Source organism: Camelus bactrianus, chromosome 5, assembly GCF_048773025.1.
Source record: "Camelus bactrianus isolate YW-2024 breed Bactrian camel chromosome 5, ASM4877302v1, whole genome shotgun sequence".
Taxonomy (NCBI): domain Eukaryota; kingdom Metazoa; phylum Chordata; class Mammalia; order Artiodactyla; family Camelidae; genus Camelus; species Camelus bactrianus.
This window is the reverse complement of record NC_133543.1, coordinates 76,318,211-76,344,029: the sequence shown is the minus strand read 5'-3', so window position 1 is coordinate 76,344,029 and position 25,819 is coordinate 76,318,211. Positions and strand designations below refer to the sequence as shown.

Sequence of the window (25,819 nt, the reverse complement as noted above, 5' to 3'; positions counted from 1 at the left end):
ACGTTGCCCCTCCTTCAGATAGCTTCATTTCAATTTCTGTAATAATTTTATTTATTTCTTGTCTTATTTCAAAGGCTTTCTATTTCTGGGGCAAATAGCATAAGACAGAAATGTGTCAAAATGTATGCTCTTTGCCATGTGGTTAATTTTAGATCATGTTATTACCAATAACTATTGATTCAGAGGAACAGGGTGAAAAGAATTGCCTTGTCTCTTTCACTTGTTTTCTTGGAAATAGAATGGGGGTAAAGTTTTCCTCTGTCTTCAAAATCACCAGAAATCCATGGATTAAACTTAGCCCCCATAAGCAAAAATGCAACAGAGCCATTGACATCAGTTAAGAGACACCTCCTTACCTTGATGGTAAGTGTGACACTACATCAACCCCCACAAAACCCACTTCCTTACCAGCAAATAGAAAATAGTGAGAACATGAACACACTGTCAGCTTCGAGCCCTGAAGGAGAGAGCTGCCTTTGCTTCTGGCAAACATGAAGTCAGACTTCTGGTATTTCTTTCTCCTCTGCTTCCAAGTTGAAGTTCTTACAGGTAAGTGGCCTATTGAATATTTATTACTAAATTATAACTCGAGCGAATGTAAAGAAAAATCAAAGGTAGAAAAGTTAGGCATCAAACAGAAAGTTTTTTTTTTTTTTCCCTAGAGAGTAAGTACAACTGCAGAGGAGCCCAAGCCCACGGCTATGGGTCTTTATGTCACTGTTTTAAGATGAAGAATGTCTCGTCAGACCATTAGAATTTTAAATTACCTGCTTGAAGTTACCTGTTAGTGGATAAAGCAGGAGAGTGACTTACTGTTCTCAGAGAAAGATGAAAGGCAAAATGACTTGTGTCAACAGAATGAAAATTAAATAGTCCTGGCACTGGGGCCGGACACTCTTCCTGAAGGAGAAACTAAAATGAAAGGGCTTTGAAAAGAAGGATTTTGATTTTAATCATATCTGGTTGGTCTTCTGTCAGAAACTCCAGGCTGCCATAGAGTTTTTTCTGACACTGATGTCAGGGTTCTTCCAAAAGGCCAAGGAGTAGTGGATGACGTAAAAACCTTCCCTAGCCCTGGTAGACATTTAAAAAAAAAACAAAACCAAAAATAAAAACGGAAAACATTCTAAAGTCCTCAGTCCTTTCTCTTAGATGGCGTATATTAGACTCCATTTGAATGGTTGAAACCATGCTACTTACAACTAAATTAATATACATGTTTCTGCTGCTTCTTACTTGATACATTTTCTATTATTTTTGTTTTATCTTTATCTCTGAATCATGTTCTTGAGGTTGGGAAAAAGCAAAGTGGAATTATACTAAATGGGGATTTTCTATTAAAATGAAATGTGAAAGTAAAACTTTTAGGAGATATAATCTTGTTTAGAAATAAATTTTGCAGTGTTACCAGAAGTAGGTAGCCTTTATTTTTCTCCCCAAAGAATTAAAAAAAAAAAAAGCATATTGGTCCAATATTTGATTTTGCGGAGTCTCAAGGTGGCTCCAATGCCCTTAAGGGGAAAGAGGAATGAGGGACTAGAGCCTACGTCTCAGTCCCAAGGGCAGTTTGGGGCTGCTGGCTTATTTAACTATGCCTTTTCTACAACCTAGTGAAATCCTTTAGCAGCATGAGCAACAAATGAATAGCTTCGGAATTGATTATTCATTCATTCATTCACTCACTCATCCCTTCATTCACTCAGCACCAAGCACATGCCATGCAGCAGGTCCTGTGCTAGCCGCCATGTGTACAACGATGAGCAAAACCAGATCTGTCCCTACCCTCACGAAGCTAACTGAATGGTGGGGAGAGAGACTTCAATCAAATCATCCCATGAATGAAAGGCAATTACAGACAGAACTCAGTTCTATCAGAGGATGTAACAAAGATGCTTGTGTAGACTGAGTGGGTGTGGAGGTGTGGTTGGGGACTGGGTTCGTCCAAGCCTTTCCTGTGGAAGCAGCACTTGAGCTGAGATTTAAAGGACAAATAGGAGTAAATGGGAAGAATGGTGGGAGGGTTGGTAAGAACATTCCCTATTATGAAATGCTAAGTGCAAAGGAACTGTGGCAGGAAGGAATGAAGTCAGTCAGGAAGCTGGAAGAAGGTGGATGTGCTTGAGTACAGAGAGAGAAGAGGTAGGGGATGATGCTAGAGGAGACTGGAAAGGAAAGCAGAGGCTAGACCATTCAGACCATATATTCCACCTGAAGGATTTTGGATTTTCTCCCAAGAACATTGGTTCAAGTCATTGAAGGGTTTGTTTGTACTGCCAAAAAACATCCCAGTGTGCCAAACCCATCTGGGCATTTATGGTGGTGATACTGTGCTGAGGGGATTTGAATTAGCAATGGTGTTACCACTGGGGAAGGATAGATCCAGTCTAGGTGGAATTATTTCTAGTTGTCAGACTAAGCTGATGAATAAATTGTACTTTTGCAATGACATTTATCTTGGATTCTGATTGAATAAAACCAATGTTCCCTCTCATCACACAGAAAACCATGCCACGTGACAAGCTGTTCTCCTATTTGATAGGTGGCAAAACTGGGGCGTGAATGGCTAGGCAGAGATAGCAAACTGCTAACAAAACATCATCACATTGCATTACCCAGCAATTACCATTTTCAAAGTCTCTAAATGCAAAGTAAAGAGCCAAACTGAAGTAAACCAAGCACTTGCAGGTCCTTTCCTTTGGCATATTTTTAATCCTCCCAACAATGTAGGCTTTTTCATCCCATGAAGAGGTAGATATTCTTACTTTCAGTTAATGTTTGAAGACTCTCTGACCAGGAAAGGCTAAGGGATTGGTTACACGGTAAGTAGTGGCAGAATCAAGATTAGAATTCAAATATGTCTGGCATTCCTTCCCACCATGTTGAAGTAGTGGGGATATAACATAAATCTCAAAGGAGAGAAATTCTCATCAGTTTTGTTATTTGGTTGGTGAGTTAAGAGGTCCGAAGTCTTGGTGATTCCCAAAATTCCGTTGATTTCAATGTCAAACTTAACAAAGTAATCTTCTTTTAATGATTCTGGAAAAACAGGAGGCTCCTCATTGTAAAAGGAGGGAAAAATGCGACACTCTACATTTGGAAGACCCGCTTTCTAGACCTTTGGGCAATGGGGACCATGCAGGTGACCTAATGAGTTCTGGTTTGGGAAAGACCACTTTGAAAGCCGTGGAGTGGGAATGATCCAATATCAGATGGTGCTTAATAAATGTGCATGTCTCATGATGTGCTCTAGGCAGGAGCTGCGAGGGTAACCCTTAGGCTCATTTTGAGCCTTTTTTTTTTTTAAGCACAGGGTTTGACTGGTTTATTCTAGGTACATCAGTACAGTTAAATTATTAAAATGCTTGTCATTGCTAACGATAAGGCAAGACCTGAAGGAATTAGAATGTTAAACCAGGGTGGCAGGAAACACTACTGTCTAACTCTTTGCTACTCTACCCTCCATTCCCACCTCAGTGTGAAATTTCACCTGGTCCTTTGCTACCCAGTATTGTAATAGCTGACCATCTCTTCCCTTATGGTAATTTGCCTGGTTATGGAAGGCTTCCTGCGCGCACCTTCTAACCAAGATTCTGATGGGAAAAGTGAATGGTTTTAATTTTAACTCCAATTTTGCAAATATTGAGCCTTGCTTTTGTCACCAAGGCAGTGAAGCAGTGGTTCCTGAATTCCAGCACCTCAGGCAAAACAGCCCTTTGGCATCTCCAGCACCTGCTCCTCCCTAGAGTTCAGGGCGAGACCCGTGGAGCTGCAGAGCTGTGCTAACCTTTGAGCCCCTCCTAGTACCTCCTTCTAGTGTTCATACTGAATTTTTAAAAATCCACATTGCCCACCTTTTCTTTCAATAGATGAATTCAGGCCATTCCCACTCAGCAAGCTAAATCTATATTGATTTTATTCCTTCAATATTGTATTTATTTCTATTTATTTTCCTTTGTTGTAGGAGTCTCTTATTTTTGTTGGTATGATGAAGTTTCTTTTAACGCCCCTCCTTCCCTGGGGCCTTTGTAGTCAACCTTCCAAGGTTGACTACACACTTCTTAGTTGACTAAGTCATTATCGTGTTCAGAGCAGCTTGATAGAATGTTCATTTATTTATTATTGCAGTAAAGTAAATAATGACAATGGCCTTGCCCGATGTGTTTACTCCCCAGCCCCCCAGTGACATGAGAACTTCTAAATGTTCTCTTCCCACTCTCATGCTTTCCTGGTAGTGCACCGCTGCCCCATGCATGGGTTTTTTTGAAATAACTTGTCGATCATTACTAAGTTTCCTCTGACAGTATTTCTCTCTTGGCTCAAGAATTCTTTCTTTACACCCACTTCACCTCTTTTCCATGGCAGCATCATTCCGGCCATCTGCTCTTGTCTTATCCCTGTTCTGATCCAATGATCAGAAGACTTCCATTATTTCCTTCACTCTGATGGGTGACTAATACCTTTTCTGGGAATAGGACGCCCAAAGAGCAGTCTTTTCTTTTAATAGTCTGTGGGTATTCATCAACTGTCTGCTGGCCTGTAGGGTTGCGGGTGAATAGTTCCATGCTAGTCTGACTCTCATTCCTTTGCAAGTAACTTAAATTTTTTTTTTCCCTAGAGTCTTGTAAGCTATTCATTTCAGTATTGGAATTCAGGAATTCCACTAGGATGTGCCTAGTTCTGTGAGTGTTTTCATTAACATTGCTTGGTGCTGGGTGACCCTTTTCAATCTGCAGACTTAAGTTTTTTGTTTTTGTTTTAATTTCAAGGATATTTTTCTCTCAGTAGTTGTTTCATCATATCTTTTCCTGTGTCTTTTCCCCTTCTTTCTAGAAATGTCTATCACTCTCAGGGAAGATCTTGAGACCATTGTTTGTTCATCATTAGTGAAGAAATTGGCTTTCATAACTTGCCATTGCTGGTAACAACTCCCTCAGATGAAATGGAGTTACAATTTTAAAAGTACTAGCAGCATATTCCCATTTCTCAGTTGAAACAAAATATGGTGGTGTAGGGAGGACCTAAATTCTCATCTGAGCTTCGCTCACTGTTATATTCACAGACTTGTTTGGCTTTTAAAAACTGGCCTCGGTATTCACAGTTGTAAACAGAGCAAAATCCACAGCTTATGCTGTCTCCCTCTCCTAAGAATATGAGCTTTATACATAAAAAGATTTACTGGGATTTGCAAATTCAAAATATATATATTTAGCAATCATCTGTAGCCTTCAATACCCAAAGAAAAGGCCACATTTACTCCATGAATGGGATCTCTGTGCTACTGCTATTCTAATAAATGGAGTCTATCAAATTGGACGTTTTGAGCATTCTAAGTATAAGAATGTGGCATTCAATACTTTCCTAGGAAAATTCAGAATTTTATTTTGCAAAGTGGAACTTAAGCATTTAGAAAATATGTAACAAACATGAAACCTGTTAGTCAAAAACAATTCTTTTTCATGAATTTGGCATGTGTGGTTGGTCAAAACAGACTGAGATTTGTGAGTTTAAAAAGAGAGTCAGAAATGGGGAGATGAAACTCTTCTGTCTCCTTCATAACCTGCTGAGGCCTGGGTCTAATTTGCCTGAGGAAAAGCTGAGAAAAACAGGTTGTCCTTTGCAAAAGGTGATAGACTTAAGAATTTTGAGTCAGTCAGTCACTAGTTCTGACAGAGTCTTTTGTTTGTCTGAGTCATGTTGCCACAGACATGGCCCTTTCAATGAGCAATTAAGGATCATTTAAATGGAATTTTTTGAATATGAGAAATCAAACTCTTTATAGCTAACATTTATAGTTTTCTAGGGCTCAACACTTTAAAAAAATCCATTCATGAACAACAATAACAACAACAACAAATAAAACCTCTACGGCACTCACAAGTCAAGTTCTGTTCGTTTTGTACTAAGACTAAAGCAAAAATCTGTCAGTAGTTCCTGTTTGCACTTATTTAACTATGATAGAAATTTCTTGTGTATGTAAATCCATACTTTTACCTTTCTATGGGCAGATAAATAACGGAATATGCATCAAGAATTCAGACCCCATCAGAGCAAGAATCCAGACTTTATAGCAGGTTCAAGTACGCAGGGCAGCTCAATACACAACTGCTCATGAATGAGGATGTCTAGGGAAACGCGTGTGTTAAACACAATGTAATTTCACATCAAATAAATGATTTTACATATTTTTTTGGTGTATGATGATCTTTCCAGTCATAGAATACATATGTGGCACCAGTGTGAATCTTACTTTAAGTAGTTGGGACAATTTTATACTCAATATATCTTGAAGGAAAAGAAATGTCTGAAAATAACCTAAATCTAGCTTAATATTAAAAGCCTTTTCTTCTTCTATTTCTTCTTTTTTTCTCAGCAAGTCTCTTTAGCTTCTGTGCTTCAGCTTCTGTAAAATTAGGGATTGGATTACATGATTGCACTAAGGGGCTCCTTAGGAATATGGACTCTGGTCTCAGATTGTCTAGGTTCAAATTATGGCTCCCCCACATTTTGCCTCTATAACCTTGGATCTTGTTCAAGCCTCAGTCTCCTCATCTGTAAAATAAGGATAAAAATAGAAAACCTGATTTAAAAGGCTGTCCTGAACATCAGATGTTACATTGCATGTATTACATTTAAACCCTTACATGCATGGGAATCACACAATGATTTTAAGCTTAGATATTTATATAACTCTAGACCTATTGGGCTTCAGAGAACTGACTGGGCATCATTTACTCTGAGTCTTTGCTTTTGGACTTGGAAACAAATACTCTCCATTATCCAATAGACAGGGTCTCTTCCTCTGTTTTTCTCGCTCATCTCCTCACTCCGTTGTAGAGCATTCACCAACTATGCTCAGGCTCCTTCTTCTTCTACTCATTCATTCATCTGTTATTATTGAGTTTCTAATAGACTCCCGGTCCTGGGATTATTTAAGTGACCACGATTCAGTCTTTATCTTTGTGAAGCTTATGGTTAAATGAGGAATACAGACAAAAATAATGATGATCTAAGCTTATGCACACTATAAATATGTTGGTATAAACAAAGCTTCATTGAGAGCATAGAGATAGGAGTCTATGTCTGGGTCTTAGGGACCAATTTAAACTGATTCTTGGGGGTAGGGCATAGCTCAGCAGTAGAGTGCCTGCTTAGCATGCACGAGGTCCTGGGTTCAATCCCCAGTACCTCCACTAATTACCACCCCCAACAAAAAAAAAAAAAAAAAAAAAAAAAAAAAGATTCTTGAGGAATGAATGAGGATTTCTAAGCAGATAAAGGGGTAATAGGATATTCTAGTCTATGGGAACAGAAGTAACAATGTAAAAAGTTTGGCCCCAAAGTTCAGTATAGCTTTAACATATACGATCTAGGAAGTTGTGAAAGGATTTTGTGTCATGCCAAGAAAATTTAGGTTTTTGTTTTTTTGTCTTTATCTCATAAGCAACAATGTAATGGAGATTTTTTAAACTGGGGAGTGAAATGCTTTTTCGAAACACAATTTTGGAAGCAGCATAGAAGATGGATTTGGAAAGAGAGACTGTTCTTGAGAAGGCTAGTCGAGAAGATGCTTCCACAGATGAGGGAAAAGGTCCTGGACTAGCAATGGGAATGGAGAAAAGCAATTGAATTCAGGAGACACTCATGACCTACAGTCAACTAAGCTTGGAGACCTATTGGAGCAGGACAGCCAGACAGAGGGAGAAATGAGGAAGATTCTGAAGGTCTAAGGGTCAGTCTCATGACTCCTTGAAGGAAAGGACTTGGGTTTGGTGAGTGAATACTAAGTTCAGTCTGGAAATGTTACTCTTGATGTGTCAGGGGATATCCAGATACAGATACAGAAAGGAAACTGGAAATAAGGGACTGGAGCTGAGGATGTGTGTGGCTGGAGATGAAACTGTGGGTTACTAGAGTAAAGTGTAGAATCTATTTTAATTACTCTGTAAATATTGCTACAAAGTTTTAATAACACCTCTGGAATTTTTCCATTTTCACAAATAAAACCAGTTTTTACTAGAAGAAAATCGATCTTTCATTTTTTAAAAAATTATACATTCTAGAGCTCCAAAGTTTGTTTAACCCTCTCTGCAGAGTTCCTTTGAGAATAAAAACAATTCACACATTGTGTGTGCGTGTGTGTGCACGCCTGTGTATAGTCTTGGTTTTTTTGAGGTTCTTCTTTTTCTCTTCACACTTTTTTGCCTTCCCTTTCTGCAAATATTAGGACTTTAAATTAGGCTTATTTTGCCTACCCTTGCTAATGATTTCAATCCCTACTTTAGATTCTGGATGCCTCTGAATAATAATGTAAATATAGAAATGATGCATCTATAAAAATCCACTAATTGAGACTCTAAAAGTTTCAGCTAGTAGACTTACAAGAAATGACAGCGCTTTTATGAAAAGTGAAAAAAAGTGGTAGAAAGCATATTTTTTAAAGGCCAGAGTTTCTTAGATCAAATGTAACAAAACCCTAATATAAGCACTGCAGTTTTTAGAACGTCGCCTCTTCCTGCACATTCATGTGCTGTGCTAAGTTAAAGCTTATCAGTGTTGGATTACAGAAATTATTTTTAATAAGCACTATCAATAATTGCAAACTCAGGAGATCTTATCTTTCTATCACTCTGAGACCTTTGTGGAGGTTTGTGGTTAGAAGTCTGAGTTAAGGAGAATAAAGTCAAATTGCTGATTTGTCTCACACCCCTTGTACTGTGTGGGTTTTCTGAGTGCTTTTGCCAAAAAAAATTTCAACCAGGTTATCATACAACTGCTTACAAAGAGTCCTGGCAGGATGGGTTCTAGCAAGACAACCTTACACTGAAGAAATGAAATAGTTTAGATATTAAAAGAATCAATTTGCAAATAAACTTCTGAACCATAGTACAATTCTCAGGTGAATGACCCTTTTCTTCAGAGAATTTTTTTAACAGCTCCCCTAAAAGGAGATACAAATGCTTTTGTCATTTAAAATTTTGAAGATCTAGAGAAATCATCTAATATGAAGATTCTGATTTTAGTCTTGAAACAGTCTATTGATATCAACAATAATGTTATAAAAATCATAGTTATCAGCAGTTCACAGGTTGGAGAAGCTCTATTGGAAAGATTGTAACTTTTAGACAAGGTAATCAATGTGATTAAGATATAGTACTTGTTTTCTCGAGTACTTATAATCCAGGAATACCAACAAGAAGTAAATAGATGTGGTAGAAAAACAAAAATGAAGTCTTAATATAGAGATTTTAAGTCTCAGCACCAGGATTCAAGAGAACACATTCCTTTTTGTGTTCTTAACAATGCATTAAGTGCTCAGTGTTATAGCATGGCGTTTCTGTTACAAATCACTAGTATGCTGTGGTTACAAAACATCTGGACATTTTAGAACAATCATTGGTCCAGGGGCACCTGTCCTGGCCATCCATTGGGCAAATTTAATGGTTCTGCTCTCTGGAGGATGCAAATAATCAACTAGATTTAAACCTGTCGTCTTCCCCTCCTTAGACACAAAAGAGCTAAGAAAATCTTCAATCATCTAAGCAAGTCTTTATGGACCCGGTGGATACTTAGAATAGTTAAAGAACCTGCTTGTTTAAAGCACAGGCAGATATGTTCATTAGTTGAAGAGGTGTCTTTTGTGCTTGATTGTATATTTGCACGTACTTGTGTGCAGAAGAAAGGCAACATACCATTGCTAACCTTAGGATCACGTCCCAGCTGTAAGCTGTGTAATCCTGGGCAAGATACTCACTTTTCTGGCCACAGTTTAGTTTGACAAATTTAGATGTAAAATTTTGAATAAAAAGGTTTAACAGGATCATTCCTAAGAGCCCTTTTGGTGCTTATATTCTATAGTCTATGATTTATCCCCCCAGACTTATCATATCACTGAGATCTACATATTCAACCATCTGCCCATCCATTCATCCATTCAGTAAATATTTATTGTGATGTACAACACACCAGGTACTATTGTAGATACTCAGGATAGTGAATAAAATAAAAAGGTCCCTGGTTTTAAAGTTTACATTATAGTAGGGCAGCCAGACAACAGACATGTAAACAAATAAACCAGACGGTGGTACTTTGTCTCAGGTAATACGCTAGAAAACGACTTGCTGTGTACTTTGGCCCGAGTGGTTCAGTGGGTACTGGAGAAGTAAGAAGCAGCCATGTGAAAATCAGAGATAACATTCCAGGCAAAGAAACAACAAAGTCAGAGTCCTGGGGACCAGCTTCTTGCTTTGAGGAATAGAAAGGAGAGCAATGTGACTGCAGTGCTGTGAGTGACTGGTCTAAATGATGTTAGCAAGCTTGGGTAGATCATGCAGGTCATGGAAACAAGGATCAGGAATTAGATTTTTATTCTGAGATGAGATGGATGTTTTATAAGCAGGACGATTACACCATCTGATTATGGATGAAAGAAGATTATTCTGGCTTCCTTGAGGGTTGTGGATGGTCCAATGGCATGAGTGAGAGCAGAAAATTAGGACTGCTCCTGCAGTCCCAGAGAGAGATGATGCTGGTTTGGACCAACTGCAGTTTAGATGGAAGAGAAGCCCAGACAGGTTCTATTGGACACAAAACAGAAATACAGGAAATTAGACTTTCTTCCTGTAGACAAATCCCATAAGACTCAGTCTGTAGTGACCACTCTCTGGCTTCTTGTGGTTGTCTGCTTCCATTACATTTCCCTTGGTTGTTGCTAGTGGCACTTCAACCTCAGATTGTACCCCAAATCTTTCATGTGCTCCAGAAGTTGTATGACTTCAGACAAATAATCTAATCTGTCTGGGCCATCAGTTATCTGTACGTGGAAAACTGAGACTTGCTGTATCATTTCGAAGCTTGCCAGGTTTGACTGTGTATGATGCTGGGCAGAGGTTGAATCATGTTACAGGAAACACAAGTGTGAAGGCAAGTGTTTACAGGATGTCTGAAACATGTACAGACAGTGTGTATGAGGAAGGATATTTTGGAGGATGATTTGATATTAAAAGGTAGTATGTGAAGAAAATTGAGGCTTGATAGAAAGGAAGAAAGAGCAAGAAGAAAGAGACTGATGAGGGGAACACTCACAATTCTCAACTACTGGTATGGCAGGGGAACTGACCAGATTGGAGACCCAGTCAAAACAGACACTGACTATAAAAATTGATGCTATCACATCAGCACTCCTGGTTGGATATTAGACTTGGAGATAAGAACATCCAGGGAAGGCAGAGAAAATATTCCAGCTGCTTCTGCAGTTATAAGAAACTAAGGTATTCAGATATTCCTTAAATTGTCTATCCTTTAAATGCTTGAGTCATGGTTACAGGAATGATCTTCTTTTGATACTGTATTTCAAATGTCATCAAAGGCTAAAGAGAACTTGTGATTAGGTATTTGAGTATATCTGTCCCACAGGGGCCAAAGTAATTATAAAGCAATTGATTAAATGTCATAACTGATTTCTTTAGTTGAAAACATTCAAATAACAGACTAAGAATTGTCAAATGTTTGTCCAGATGGAAAACTTAAGCATTGAGTATGTTAAACTTGAGTCTGGCTTCTTATGACCACATTTAATAATAAAAAAATGACCTAGGCAGTTTTTAGATTAAAAAGAATAATTTGAATAATTAAGAGTGCCCGATAGAAATGACATTTTGGATTCTCCAGTTTACTTCTTTGGTGTCAGTGGCCACACCCTTGGCACTGTCACTCAAGAAAAACTTAGGTCGTCTTCTAGTCATACCTAAATGCTTTTATGGGCCAAGAAGATAGTCTCATTTATTTTCATTTCTCCTGACTTCCTGGAATAGCCCAGTAAGATGCTGGGACAGAGGGAGGATTATGGAAACATGGTTTCTCCTCTGGAGGACCCAACAGCAAAGTCATAACTCTTGATTGTTCACGGTCTCATCTGGATATGTTCTCATCCTGAATCTGCAGAGAGTAAGTGTTGAAAAGAACTTTAAGATGTCTTGGTCTCACTTCTTCATTTCATAGATGAAGAGACTAATATCCAGATCGGTACCCTTGTCACAGAGACTTGCTAATGGCAAAGGCAGAATTTTCCTCTGGTTTCCTTGGGAACTACTGCATCGCACTTCCACCACCCTGCACCTCCAATCACGATATTTCATCTTGTGTTGGGCTATAGTATAGTATAGCATAGTATGGGCACAAAAGGAGAAAAGCTGCTGACAAAACCATCTTCAGAAATAGAAGACAATGCATCTGTGTCTGTGTACACACGAGGTGGCCGCAGCCACTTTTGCTCCAAGATCTCTCTGTGGTTTACACGCTGCCATTCTAAAGTCCTTGGGAAATTTGCTGTGAGCATTTCTAAAGGAACCGTGAACCAGTCCACTGATGTTATCTTCTGCAACAGGCAGTGAAGACATAAGCATCAAAGCAATAGTAGTGCAACAGAATTACTTCCAGACAAAGAGGTCCGCATGCAAAACACCTTTCATTTTAATCCAAGGTAGATTAGACCCATTCTCATTCGATCAGTTTTTTCCCTATGCATTTTGCTTTTATTGTTCCCTCTGTCTTTAAAATAAAAAAAGCATTATTTTTCTTCTGTATACTTTGAAAACTATTTTATTCTAGAACAAAACATCTATTCAGAAAAGTGAGCAAACATAAATGTGTGATGTAATGAGTAATTACAAAGCATATTACCTTATTCCTACAGTCACCGCAGGTCAAGAAGTAAAACCCTGTCAGCACACAGAAGCCTCTCCGCTCGGAGTTTTCCTTTCTGATTCCAACTCCACCTCCTCTTTATACAGAGGCAGCATACTGAATTTTGAGATATTCATTTAGGTTGCCTGTTATGTTTGTATTTGTTTAGTCATTATGCAAGAACTCACAATATACATACCTCATTTATTAACGTTTCAGGTTACGTATACCTTCTCTATCTTCCTAGACAAAATGTTTTAGGTTGACACTTTCTTTTAGCACACTGAAGATGAAAGACGTAATTCCACTGTATCATGGCTTTTATTGTTGATATTGAGAAACCACCTGTCAGTCTAACAGTTGCTTCTTTAAAGGTAATCAGTCTCTTTTCTCTGGCTGCGTTTAAGATTTTCATTATGATATGTCTAGATGTGCATTTTTTTTAACAAATCTGCTTGTGATTTGTTGGGATTCTTGAATCTGTGAATTATAATTTGCATTCTGAATGATTTGTCTAACCTAATTTTTCAGTTCATCAACTGTCTCCTTATCTAATATGCTATTAACCTCTCCATTGAGTTTCTAATCTCAGTTGGTGTGCTTTTTGCCAGTTCTAGTTGGTTCTTTTTCAAACCAGTTGACTTTTTTTTGTTAGTTTCCTGTTCTCGATAGATATTATTACAAGTTTGTCTTTTATTTCCTTAAACATAGAAAGCTCAGTTGTCTTATCTTAGGGACCTGAAAATTTAAGTATATGACTGTGTATTTGTTTTTGTAGTCTGTGTTTCTGTTGTCTTGTTTTCTTGGTGTCTGATTATTTTTTATGGTGTGTTTGTCATTATAATTAGGTATTATTTGTAGATATGATTTAAGGCCTATGATGTAAATCTCTTCTTCCTGGAATAGTTTACATTCTCACTTTCAAAAGTTTAGAGGTGATAATAACCTAAAATCACCTAAAACAAAGTTTAATTATTGAGATTTTCTTGACCATTGAAGTGCTTTCAAGGTGGACTATAGTCTGCATGAAGGCTGGTTTACCTGTATTTTAAGGATGTAACCCTTTGGGATCTCAGATTATGGAGGAGAGTTGTTTTTTTTTTTTTTTTTAATAGATTTCTCACTTGCAGACTCTGAGAACTGAGACAAAAGTTTGAATCTGGGAGAACAGCACATGCTCTCAGAGTAAGAGCAACTTCTAAGCTATTTATCTCTCTAGATTCTGGTTCTTCAAATTTACCTAGTAATCTCTCTTCCCTTTTTTTTCAGCTCTTTATAATCCTTTAAATTAATATTTTTAGACATTTCATTCAGCATTTTTAGTTGTTTTGGCATGGGAATTGGTTTAAATAATCTAGACTGCCATATCTGAAATCTAGAACACTTGTGAGCATTTTCACAATCAAATCTCCAATTTGAAAATCTATTCCCTAGCAATATGAGAGACATGAATTAAAGCCTAGAGATATTAAGAAAAAGAAGCAATCTTTTGTGGAGAATCTTAAATAAAATAATGCACTAGTGGAAGCAGGGTTGTGGCACTTGAATCCTCCTGTAGAATGCTAGCCCTGTGGTAAAGTGGGACAGTTCTTTCTGAAAGCAACATTGCAGTGCATAGTGTTATAATGTTTTTAGACATTATGACCACATGTCAAATTTTTACATAAAAGTCAAAATGCTGAAAATAACCCCAACAGTCAACATTAGTGGGATGCTTTAACAAATTATGATAGAGTAACATTATGGCCTTTTATATAGTTATTTAAAAAGATAATTATGATGACTATGTAAAAAATGGAATGTTTATGATATAACATTAAATGACAATCAGAGAACACAAAGTAACATGTTTCCCGTATAAAATAATGATCTGGAAGATAAAGAGCAAAAAGGCACAGATAGTATTTCTATTTCACTAGAATGGAAGGACTAGGTAATTTTTTTCCCTTAAAAATTCCTTGAGTTTGTTACATAGTTTTCTCAAGAATAAAAACAGGGATTTCAAACTTTAAACTAATAATATTTTTTCCCAATTTCAGCATGAAACTTTGTCACATTAAAAAAAGAAAAGAAGTAATAGAAAGAAAAAAGGAAGGCAAAGAATAGTTTGAACTTATAATTGAGTAACTTGGAATCTGCAACCAGGCCAAGACTATTTCAGTTTCTTCCTTCTGTGATCTCTTTGTAGCTCCCCAAAACAACCTTGGCTTCCTATAAGCTTAAAATTTATTTTAAAAAAATGAAAAAAGAAACAAAAGTCTGGGGCTAGGACTTTTATCATCAGACTTTGATTCAGTTCTCAATGAAGGAGGTTCAGAGAAGACACGTTTCTATCATTTGAAAATGATTTATCTGTTCTTCTGCTCTCTAGCAGGAAGGAGTATTGTAAATATATATTTATATATCATTATTCATTTTTAAAGCTATTTTGTGCTTTAAAAAGTTTTTTTTCCCCCTCAACTACACGTCTTTCCCCAGCTCTCTCATTATTTGACTAAGGTGCTAATCCTTCTTCAGTTCCAATTTTCAGTCTCTTTCTCAAAGTGACATTATCTGATTCTATAATCAAAATTACAGCCCAACCACCTTTATTTGAATTGTACTACATTCCTGGCATGAATTATGGTGTATTACTGTATATTTACTTGCTTATCATCTGTCTCCAATATGAAATCTGCCAAAGGGTAAGAATCATTTCTGTTTGGTACATCCTATGCAAATACATTATTTAATATATTGCATATTATATATTCATATATACAAACAAGTCTCTGCTTAGGTTTTTTTCCTAAGGCACAATTTTACCTTCATGTTCTATTTTTTGGTTGTGAAGTCCTTTCGTTTTGATGCAATAAAAGTGACTTTAGGAAGAGAAGAGATTATTTTTGTGTTCAAATATAATTATTAAGGCAAGAAATCATAAAACGTCACTTTTGCTTTGTTTTCTTTTTATTTTTTTATCCAGGAGAATTCAATGATTCTGCCAAGTCTGAGATGTTTATATTTCACAATGGAGGTGTACAGATTTTATGCAAATACCCTGATATTGTCCGACAATTTAAAATGCAGTTGCTGAAAGGGAAGAACACGCTCTGTGAGCTCAGTAAGACACAGGAAAGCGGAAACACGGTCTCCATTAAGAATCCGAACTTCTGTCAATTTGAATTATCCAATAACAGTGTCTCTTTTTTCCTGTATAACTTGGATAGTTCTCATGCCAGCTATTACATCTGCAAACTATCAATTTTTGATCCTCCTCCTTTTCATATAGATATTCTAAGCAGAGAATATTTGAATATTTACGGTAAGACTTTTTTTCATCTTCTGAACTTATGAGTACACATGCATTTTAACTGTTTTTCTCATTAGGGAAAACAAAAAAATAAGTATCTTTTGCACCAGAGTTCATTTTGGTACAATTGATGGCAATAATTTATGATGAAATATGCAAAGGTATTTATTAATAATAAAAATAATTAATATTAATCAGTAATATGCAATTTAATCATTAGAAATATGTCATGTTGTCTTTAAAACACATATACTATTAGAATTCAGGAAAAATTTAGGACAAATATCTAAACCCAAGGCTTAATGGCTATCCCTCTATTCACTCACAATTTAAGGTTTTGGTTTGCGGATTTGTGGAATTAAGTGAAATGATTGAAAACAATAGTTTTATAACATTATTTTTCCTAGTTACTGTTTTGCAAAAATATAGACTGCAAAGTCTTTTCCATTAATCACATTTGTAAACACATATGTGCACAGAGTCTTTTAGGTTTTAGTTTTTGGATCCTTGCTATCATACTGAGGTGATGTTTTTTATTTACGATTTACTGGATTTCATGATTGTAATGAAGACAAGCTTCACTTGATTCAATAGCTCTTTTAAATGAACTTGTGATTCAGCACTGACAGAAGAGATTTAATTCTGAAGTTTTCCTTACCCATATCTTTTCTCCTACTTAGAATCACAGCTTTGTTGCCAGCTGAAGTTCTGGTTACCCATAGGATGTGCAGCTTTTGTTGTAGTCTACATTTTTGGATTCGTCCTTACATGTTGGCTTACAAAAAAGGTGAGCAACCTTGATCTTCTCTTGCCCCCGCTGTACTGAGGAATATCAGCAGTTACTTACTCATCAAAGTACGTATTGTTCCCGCCAGAGTAATTTGATCAACAGGTAGACGCTTTCTTGTCCTCAAGATCTGCCTCTGAATTAAACTACCAACTTGGAACAGAAACTTATTTACTTCATAGCTGCTTCATTCCAAAAAGAATTCAGTGGCTTACAGAGAGAGATGTTATTATTATCATTCAAAAAAGATGAGGAAATTGGGGTCATGGAAAGACAAAAAGGCAGGAGGAAGATTACAATGTAAAAATAGATGCTTCTGACTTTTAAAAATTATTCCATGTGGACTACAAATTTGATTCTAAGTTTCCAGAGTCAGGGCAGATGAAGGTATTACTTATAAGTTCTCCTCAACTAGTTAATTAAAAACCAATCAGTGAGGAAGTCTTATAAGGAGCCATCAGTAGTTGAGAAGGAACTTGCTAGCTTCTTTTATTTTTTAATTTTTAAGTTAATTAATTAATTTATCTTGAATGGAGGTACTGGGGATTGAACCCAGGACCTCATGCATGCTAAGCATGCACTCTACCACTGAGCTATGCCCTCCCCCACCTTGCCAGCTTCTTTAATTGGTAAGTTACTAGGACTCCTCGCTTTTACAGAAAACCACTGAAAAGCTGTGCAGAAAGATAAAACAATAACAATAATAACAACAAAAATCTCTCTGTGCTGGGGGATATTCTTTTAGTCTTTCCCAACGCAGATTCTCAGTCAAAGAACTTACACCATTCTCTGTATTAGGCAAGGTTGTTAGCATCCTCAGGTACATCCCCAGTGTGATCATCGGCCAGTATGCACAGCTGTGCTGGAAGGGAGTTTGAAAAGTGAGATAAAGAAGGAGGAGAGTGAGATGAGGCCCCATGGTCTACATTTACTAGGGAAAGAACAGTAAAGGCATAAATGAGAAAAGACTCTTGTTCAGCAGAGTCTTTTTATTTAAAGCCATTTTCATATTGTTCTCCTACTTAGCCAAAAGTTAGGAGGCTAAGTCACGTTATAACACTTTGTCAGATACCGCTTCAACAAAGAGTAGACAGCAGTCACAAGCACACACACACACACACACACACACACAGAGCACAGGGACGGAGATGGGGAAGGGCAGAGGACAAACGATGTTTCTGACTTTTCCTGCAGAAGTACCGCTCCAGCGTGCACGACCCTAACAGTGAGTACATGTTCATGGCTGCAGTGAACACCGCGAAGAAGCCTAGACTCGCAGGTACAGCAACTTGTGGGGGTTTGGGAAGGGAAGAGCATTCTTTACATGACGTCTAAAATTTTAATTTTTAAAGGAAGAGAAAATGTCTCTAAGAGTGAATTTTACCTTTTTCTGTAAAAAAAAAAACAAAAACAAATTTTAATTTTAGATGCAAGTTTACTTTCTCCAGTTCATTGAAAATAAACAATAAGTTTGTAAACCACTATTAAAAATAGCCCAGAAGTTCACAAACCACTATTGTAGCAAGGCGATTTTCTCACTGATATTATAAAAATGGGGAGATTCCAAGTCTTCCCTGTTAAAAAGTTCATTAAGTCATACGATGAGATTTATTGAGTATCAGTTAAGTGTATTACTGAGTGAGGCACTGTGGGAGATACAGAGATAGGGAGATTTTCAATTGAGATTTGGAAGAAAGATCTAGGCAGGTGTTCCCAAGGGGAAGAAGGAGAAATCGGTGAAGATGTTATTTCGATGTAAAGAATGTGCATGAGAAATTGGATGGCCATGGAAGGTTAATTAAGTGGGACTTTGACCTTTTCCTTTCAGTGTGAGTGTTGTCAACTTGAGTGTTCTCAAGCTAAGGAGCACCCCAGGGAGTCAGAGTATCCATTTTTAATAAATCTTACGCTTCTAAGGTTGCACTAATGGGAGGCTTGTCACGAGAAAGAAGCCACTGCATTTTTGCCACCACTCCGTGGCGAAGGACTTGTATACAAGGGCTGCACACAGCATCTGTAGTCATGGAATTACAGCATGGAAAGGAGATGAGTGTTCCTTTTGTCCATCTCCTCATTTTTAAGATGAAAGAAATTGATGCCCAGGGTGTTCGGTGATTCTTTGGTTCCCGCGATTGTTGATATCATAGCTTTGACACTTGAAAGAGCTTGTGTTTCATTACTTTGCTATTGAAAGAAAAGAATCTTTCATTCTTTCAATGTCTGTGCTCATAATAAGGTGTCTGTCTTACTTCGGGTCCCTGAAAGCAGACCACGAGACAGAGACTTGGGTGCAAGTAGTTTATTTGGAAGGTGCCCCCAGGAAGAAGGGGTGGGGGAGCAGGGAGAGTGAGACAGGCAAGAAGGAAAAACCAAATGCAGGTTGCATTACTCAGATCTCAGCCAGAGGCCACAGGACCCCTGAGAAGTGTACAGACATCTCCCAGAATTGTTCTTCTGTAGGCTGGCAAGTGGGGCATTTATCCACTGGCTCCCATGCCTGCAGGGTGCATGAATCTTTATTTCTGAGCTGTGCTCTGTGCAGACAATGAGCCTGCTCTCAAGCCTTCAGAGCAAGCCCTGAGGCAGAAAAGCAGAGAAATGCATGGTGGGACTGTTGTGCTAGAACTGCCAGCGTAGGCAGAAATGTCCACCCGAACTGCTGCTGGAATCAGAGGTTGGCAGTTTCACAGTCCACCCACCAAGCCTAGCGTCTATCTTGCAATTACACGTAAACCAACAGGAACTGCAAATGGCCAGAATGAAAGCTTCTTGAGGGTAGGCAGCATCTTTCTCCTGTATTCTGAAAGCACTACAGGTACCAGGCAGAGCATGTCTCAGCACCTCTGTCAAGTATTTGTTGTGTGAACAGCACTGTGCTGAGTAATGTGTATTGGGTAGAGAGGGAGGGAAGATCTAAGACAGTCCTTGTTTTCAGTTTGTAACGCCATTGGGAGAGGTAAGATGTTTGCGTGGAGGGTGGAGTCACATAATAGTGTCAAAAATACTCAATTAATTGCAAAATGTAGAGTGCAGATAAAGCCTGCTATAGGAGTCAGGAGTGGGACGGGTAAAACGCCACAGAAAATGTGGAGCTGGTGCTCAGTCTTGAAGAATAAAGAATTTGGATGAGGTACATGTCTGCGTGTATGTATATGCGTGTGTGTTTACAAGAGGCAGAGGAAAAGGGAAAGCTTATTGAAGGGGATTGGCACATGGAGAGCCTTTTAAGAATTTATGTTAAATTTTTGTTACAGATGTGACCCGTAATATAGAACTCTCTGGCACCCAGGCATGAACCGCATCGGCCAGTTCCCTCCAACTTGAAGTGCAAGATTCCCTCACGTCCTGGACCACAGACAGTCTGACTTGATTTGACTACATATGGTCTCCTGTTGGTGTTTTGTTCAATCTGGATCAGTGACTATATCAGTCCGCAGGGATTTTAACAGACTGCCTCAGTACTGTTGGGTTCTCTCAAAACAAATACCCTCTCGCGACTAGCTTTATAGAAAGCCCCGCTCATGTGTGCTCAACAAACAGACCTCACTGGGATGGAATCCCTGTCTTCACATCTGCTTCTAGCAATGCACCAGCCAGTAAAACAAACACATCTACAAAAATGTTTCAAAGATGCCAAGGGTATTGAATCTGCAAAGCAAATGGGCAGGCGAAGGCCAGAATCTGTCTGCATTTCACTAACAGACTACCTCTTCTTCCCATAGGGATGAGCATTTCTTTTCCACTCAGACACTGGAGGGAGATGTTTCAAATCTGTAGTTATTTTATTTTAAGGTGTGGACGCGTAACTATAGCATACTAGTACCTTCGTACACAGCTCTCTTCTCCCAGTTTCTGAACCCCAGTTGATCACTGCACCCAGAGTTTAGAAGCCTTCTTCTGCCCTCAATTTTCCTTTTAAAAATACTTCCACGTAACTATTTGACAGACACTCTGAGTATGGAGCTGCATCTACATTTTTTTCCTTCTGCTGCTCAATTATATATATTGCTGCAGCCTGATGAATATAACTTGCCTACATTTTCCATAAACAAGCATATTTACTCCAGAATGACATCTTATTTCCCCAAATTCAGTTAAAATGGTTTACTTTGCTGACTCGTTGACATTAGGGGTAGGAAGCATTGTCTAGAATCAAAAGTGACTTCATTTTATGATACTGGTTTCTACCATTCTCTATGTTTTCATGGTGCTATTAATCACAAGTTAGGCTGTTTTTGTAGCTCATGTTAAAATTGCAAACAAAGAAACCCATCTATCGTTGTCAAGCACTGTCCTGGGGGGTAGAGCCCGTGATCGGTTCAGCACGAAGGCTGCAGTTCTTGGAGGTCGCTGCCAAACCACGGCCGTGCTGCTGCCTCTGGGCTTGACAGGTTGGGATTCCCAGAGTTGAGAGACTCTGCTGAGCCAGGACAACCAGGTGCTCTTGCCCCCAGAGTTTGAAGTCACCCTGGGGATCAGAGTGGGTCTGCCTGCATTTGTACCTTCAGGATTTGTGAAGAAGCCCAGATGTGTCAGGAAACATCTGCATGATTCCCTCTCCTAGAAACCATTCAGCCTGGAGACTGGCCCTGGCCCCCTCAAGACAGTCTTCCTTTGAATTTGATTCAGTTGGAAAGATTCTTAAGTACATGTAACATGTGATTATTCTTAGCTGAAATATTTTCTCTATGTCCTGTTTGCATGACCAAGGTTTTTGAAACAGCCAATGTGTATGTGACAACGTTTTCAATTTAGGTAAAATGGGATTATTCAGTGGTTTTAAAATTTGTAGTTGCCTGCTTCTAGTTTACTTTAAAAGTGAGACCTGATGTGTCATTCATTATGCATACTTATATTGTTTTAAGCATGTGTAATGCTGGATGTGTACAGTACAATACTGAATTGGTAATTTGAATCAAGTACAGTGTTCTTGGCTTTCAGCTGACTCGGACAACCTGGCTGGCTTTGCAGAGGTGATCCCCGAGTTGTCTGCAGCTTTCTGTGTGGGGTGGCAAGTGGGGAGGACAGCCTTCGTGTGGCCCGCCTCGCCTGGTTGTCCAGGCTGTGCCCGGAAGGGCAGCCTCATCCTTAGCACTGGACATTTCAAAGTGAATGACTAAAGGCTACAATTTCTGTGAAATAAAAATTGGTTTTTAGAAGAGCTAATTATGAAATAGATTTTAGCAGTAGTAGGAAGCTAAAGAATAAACATCTGATATTCAGCTGTGGAAAATATCTCAGTGCTTTCCTGGGGGAGGGTAACGATTCCTGTGGCCAGCCCTTGCAGCTTTGACCTTGTTCTCAAAGATCCCAACACTACTTGGACCAGTTGCTCTTTTCATTTTCATTAAAAAAAATTCTTTTTTGAAACAACCACAATTGTAGAGTAGTTGGAAGTCCAGCAAAAGGACTGTTCTCCTAAGTTTCTGACCTCATACCCTATCACCTCTAAGTAGCAAATATATGTATGTTTATACACTCCTATATACACTCTCCTCCACAGAAACAATACAATTACAATATCAGAAAATTAACATGGATACATTGCTGCCACCCAACTCTCAGACTGCATTCAAGTTTGTCCAGGTGTCCTTCTAATGTATTTTCTGCAAAAGATTCTGTTCAGAATCTCCCTCTGCCTTTAGCTGTCACATCTCTGTTGTGAACTTCAGTCTGGACAGTTTCTCAGCCTAACTTTAATGGCCTTGGCTCTTTTGAAGATTACAGTTATTTTGTAGAATGTCCCTCAGTTTGGGTGGGTCTGATGTTTCTTCGTAATTAAACTTAAGTTAGCAATCTTTAGCAAAAATAACACAGAAGCGATGCTATGTTCTTTTAATTGCATCCTATTATTGCCTCAAAAATCTTGATTTCTTAGATTGCTGATAACGTTCATTTTGATCACTTGACTAAGGTGGTGTCTGTCAAGCTTCTCCTCTGTAAAGTAACTCTTTTCCCCTTAAAGTTAACAAATCATTCATGGGGAGATACTTTGAAATCTTATGAGTCATCTGTAATTTATCAAAGTCTCAATTTATTCATTTGTTCATTTATATATGTATGATTTCCTATTCTATTCAATGGGTAAACATTTGTTACTATCTTTATATTATTTTGATGCATAAGTTGTCCCATCCTTGAACAGTGGGAACCTATTCAAACCGGCTCTGGTGTCCTTGACCATGTACCCATCATTCTTTCAGCACTTCCTTGCTTTCTGGCAGAACAAGACATTCCAGGCTCAGCTCACGTTTTCTCCGTCCCAGTGCTGGAATCAGTTGTTTCTCCAGGGAGCTCTTATTTCTCTGCGTGGGCAATGGTTTTTAGAAACCAAGATTTAGACATCAGTAAATGCTCATTACTCTTGGGACTCCCCTGCTCTGGGACACTCAGTGGACAGAACTGGGACACACATCCATGGACGCTCAAATATAGATGTAAATGTGTATGTGTGTGTATACAAATGTACATGTATACATAAAGTACAGATGTAAATGTGTGTATATACACACACATATATACATATATACATACGTAGATACACTTCCGTCTATATTGATTTCTGGGCCCATGTCTGTATTGTAGAAATTGATGAGTTCTCACCTATGTTTTTAATTCTAATACAACACTATAGAGTTCTTTCTAGATTTACTCTTCTCTGTTACTTGTTTCTATTATGACAGTGAAAATCTGACTCTTATTATCCTTAGTATGTTTCCTTATTTGATCAATCCCCCAGTATGAAACCAATCTTCCACCTTAGTCGCACCCCCCCCCCCCCCACAGGGTAGCTTCCTCTTTCTTTCGGGGCTTGGACTCCCCATGCTGGGCCCTCCCTCCCACCCCATGGAGGCCTTTTTCACCCTGTTTGGGCTCTTACACCCCAGGCTGGGTTGTTCCTCCGTCTTCAGCTGGGGGTGACAGTGGCTCCCTGGGCCTGGGGTGGCTTAGCTTATGGCTTGTGTTTTATACTGGCTCCCACAGTTTGTCTGTTGTATTCAGTCTGATTGCCTACAGTGATTACTGGTTTGATCCCCTCTATTGGCTACTGCTCCTTCCCTGTCTCCCTTCCTTACATCCTTACTGGTGTTTCCTTCGCTTCTCATATAAACTGCCTACCCGGGAATCCTTGTCTCAGCCTCAGCTTCTGGGGTGGCTCCAGCTCAGACACGCTTCACCCTCCAGGCCTAGGGGGAAGTGTGGTTTCCCACTGCTGCTGGCCCCTGGTGTGCCATCCTCCCTTGTTTGTTCCTGGTATTTCCTTGGCTCCCTCTACACCTTTGGAAAAATCCATTGATTACCTTTTTCGCTTAACCTCTAAGTCACCACCTATTTCTGAGGAGACTTACCGAATCACACCCCAAAGTGGCTTGTTCCTCCTGGTCCCTTCCCGCTGGTGTCCGGTGCTCTGGGACACAGAGTCCTTCTAGAGTCTGACCTCCTTGTTTGGGAGCATCATCTTGGATTCTGAAGAATACAGCTCTTCACCTTGTTACATGGTTTTCTTTGCTCGATTCACACTCTTTATGAGAGTGGACCCCTTCTATGTGTGATCCACACCCTCTTCCCATTTCCAACCTGCTCCAGTTTTCTTTTCTTTTGTACTGGGTGGGTAAGATATGAAAAAGATGAATTGGGAAATTAGAAGTTTTCCAGGATGGTAACCACATCAGTATCAAGATTTAACCCCACTTCCAGGGTCTATGTTCTTAGTAAGATGAAAATGGCGAATCCACCAAGTCCTCCCTATGTAAGACAAGCTACCCTTGGATGTCTTTTACTCTATGCCAACTTTCATTTCTCTCTATCTTGTCCGTTAGTGTTTATGATTCAGTGTATAAATCTAAGGCATTCTCCACCTTGCCATAGACTCCCTCTAGGGCAGAGGGACAGTCTATCATCAAATCTAGAAATAACCCCTAAAAGCACCCCTGTGCACTCTCATGTTCTCTGTCTTCTAAGTCTACACGTCCTTGTCTCATTTCAGGGACTGCTCTAACCATGACTAAAGACATCCTTTCTCCCTGAGTCTCCTGAGGATAGTGCTTCCTATGAATTTCCTCATCCTCAAGAAGCTAACAGCTATGGCCAAGGAGATTCTCCAGGAATCTGGCCTCTGCATGGAGAGCTGGACAAAAACGTTCAACCAAACCACAGATGTCTGCCACTGACCTCTCTCCTTAAGAAAATGTATCCATTGAGACAGGATTGAACACTAATCTCATTTCGTAAGGAAGAGTTTTCAGTCTTCATGTAAATGAAGAGTATAAGGGCATTGAAGTATGGTTCTTAGAAAAAAACACTGAATCCTATTTGTGACGTCTCATTAGTATGGTCTCTCTCTACTCCACCCTTTTAGCTTCATGGTCGTAGTCCAAAATGACTGCAGTGTGTTTAACAAACACAGCACTCTTTTTCATTATTCTTCCCCAGATTTGGAAGTTATGGGGAGATGCTGTCTTGAGTTAGGCTAAGAAGATGACTTAAATGCAGCTGAGCACTCCACCTTAAGTCTAAAACATCAGATAAGTTCTCCTAAAATCTCCAGTATTAAATCCAGATATCTCTGAGCTCACTCAGAATTACATTGAAGAAAATGACATTCCATCAGAAATAAAATTTAACTGAAAATACAGCTCTTCCCAGTCTTTGGAGAACATGTCCAAATGGGAATGGGCTTCATTCACAAAGCACAGCAGAACTTCATTAAAAATGCCACTTTCCTCCTCATCAGTGCCTCATCAGTCCCGGCCCCTCCTTTTCTTCTCCTAAAGCCTTCTCCAAGCAGCCTGCATGTCTCGTCCGTCTCCTCCCCACATTTTCCCATTCATAGCACCTGAAAAAAATAGCTGTTTCTTTCATCCTAATTCACACTGTCCCTATATTGCTTTCCTTGGCTGTTGAAACAAATCACCATGAACTTGGTGGTTTAAAACAACACGAATCTATTCTCTTACATTTCTGGAGGCCGGAAGTCCACAATCGGTTTTGCTGATCTAAAGCCAAGGTGTGGCAGGGCTAGTGTTTCTGGGGCTTCAGGGAAGAATCCATTTTTTTGT

General features: G+C 38.9%; 1 protein-coding gene across 1 annotated transcript; it reads left to right on the top strand.

Moving 5' to 3' along the window:
* Positions 1–429: 429 nt before the first annotated feature.
* ICOS (inducible T cell costimulator) lies at positions 430–22,075 on the top strand. The gene is made up of 5 exons (XM_010971812.3): positions 430–549; positions 15,647–15,985; positions 16,654–16,760; positions 17,955–18,039; positions 20,015–22,075. The coding sequence occupies exons 1-5, from the start codon at positions 492–494 to the stop codon at positions 20,053–20,055; spliced, it is 630 nt and encodes a 209-aa protein (XP_010970114.1). The 5' UTR covers positions 430–491; the 3' UTR covers positions 20,056–22,075.
* The last annotated feature ends 3,744 nt before the right edge of the window (positions 22,076–25,819 follow it).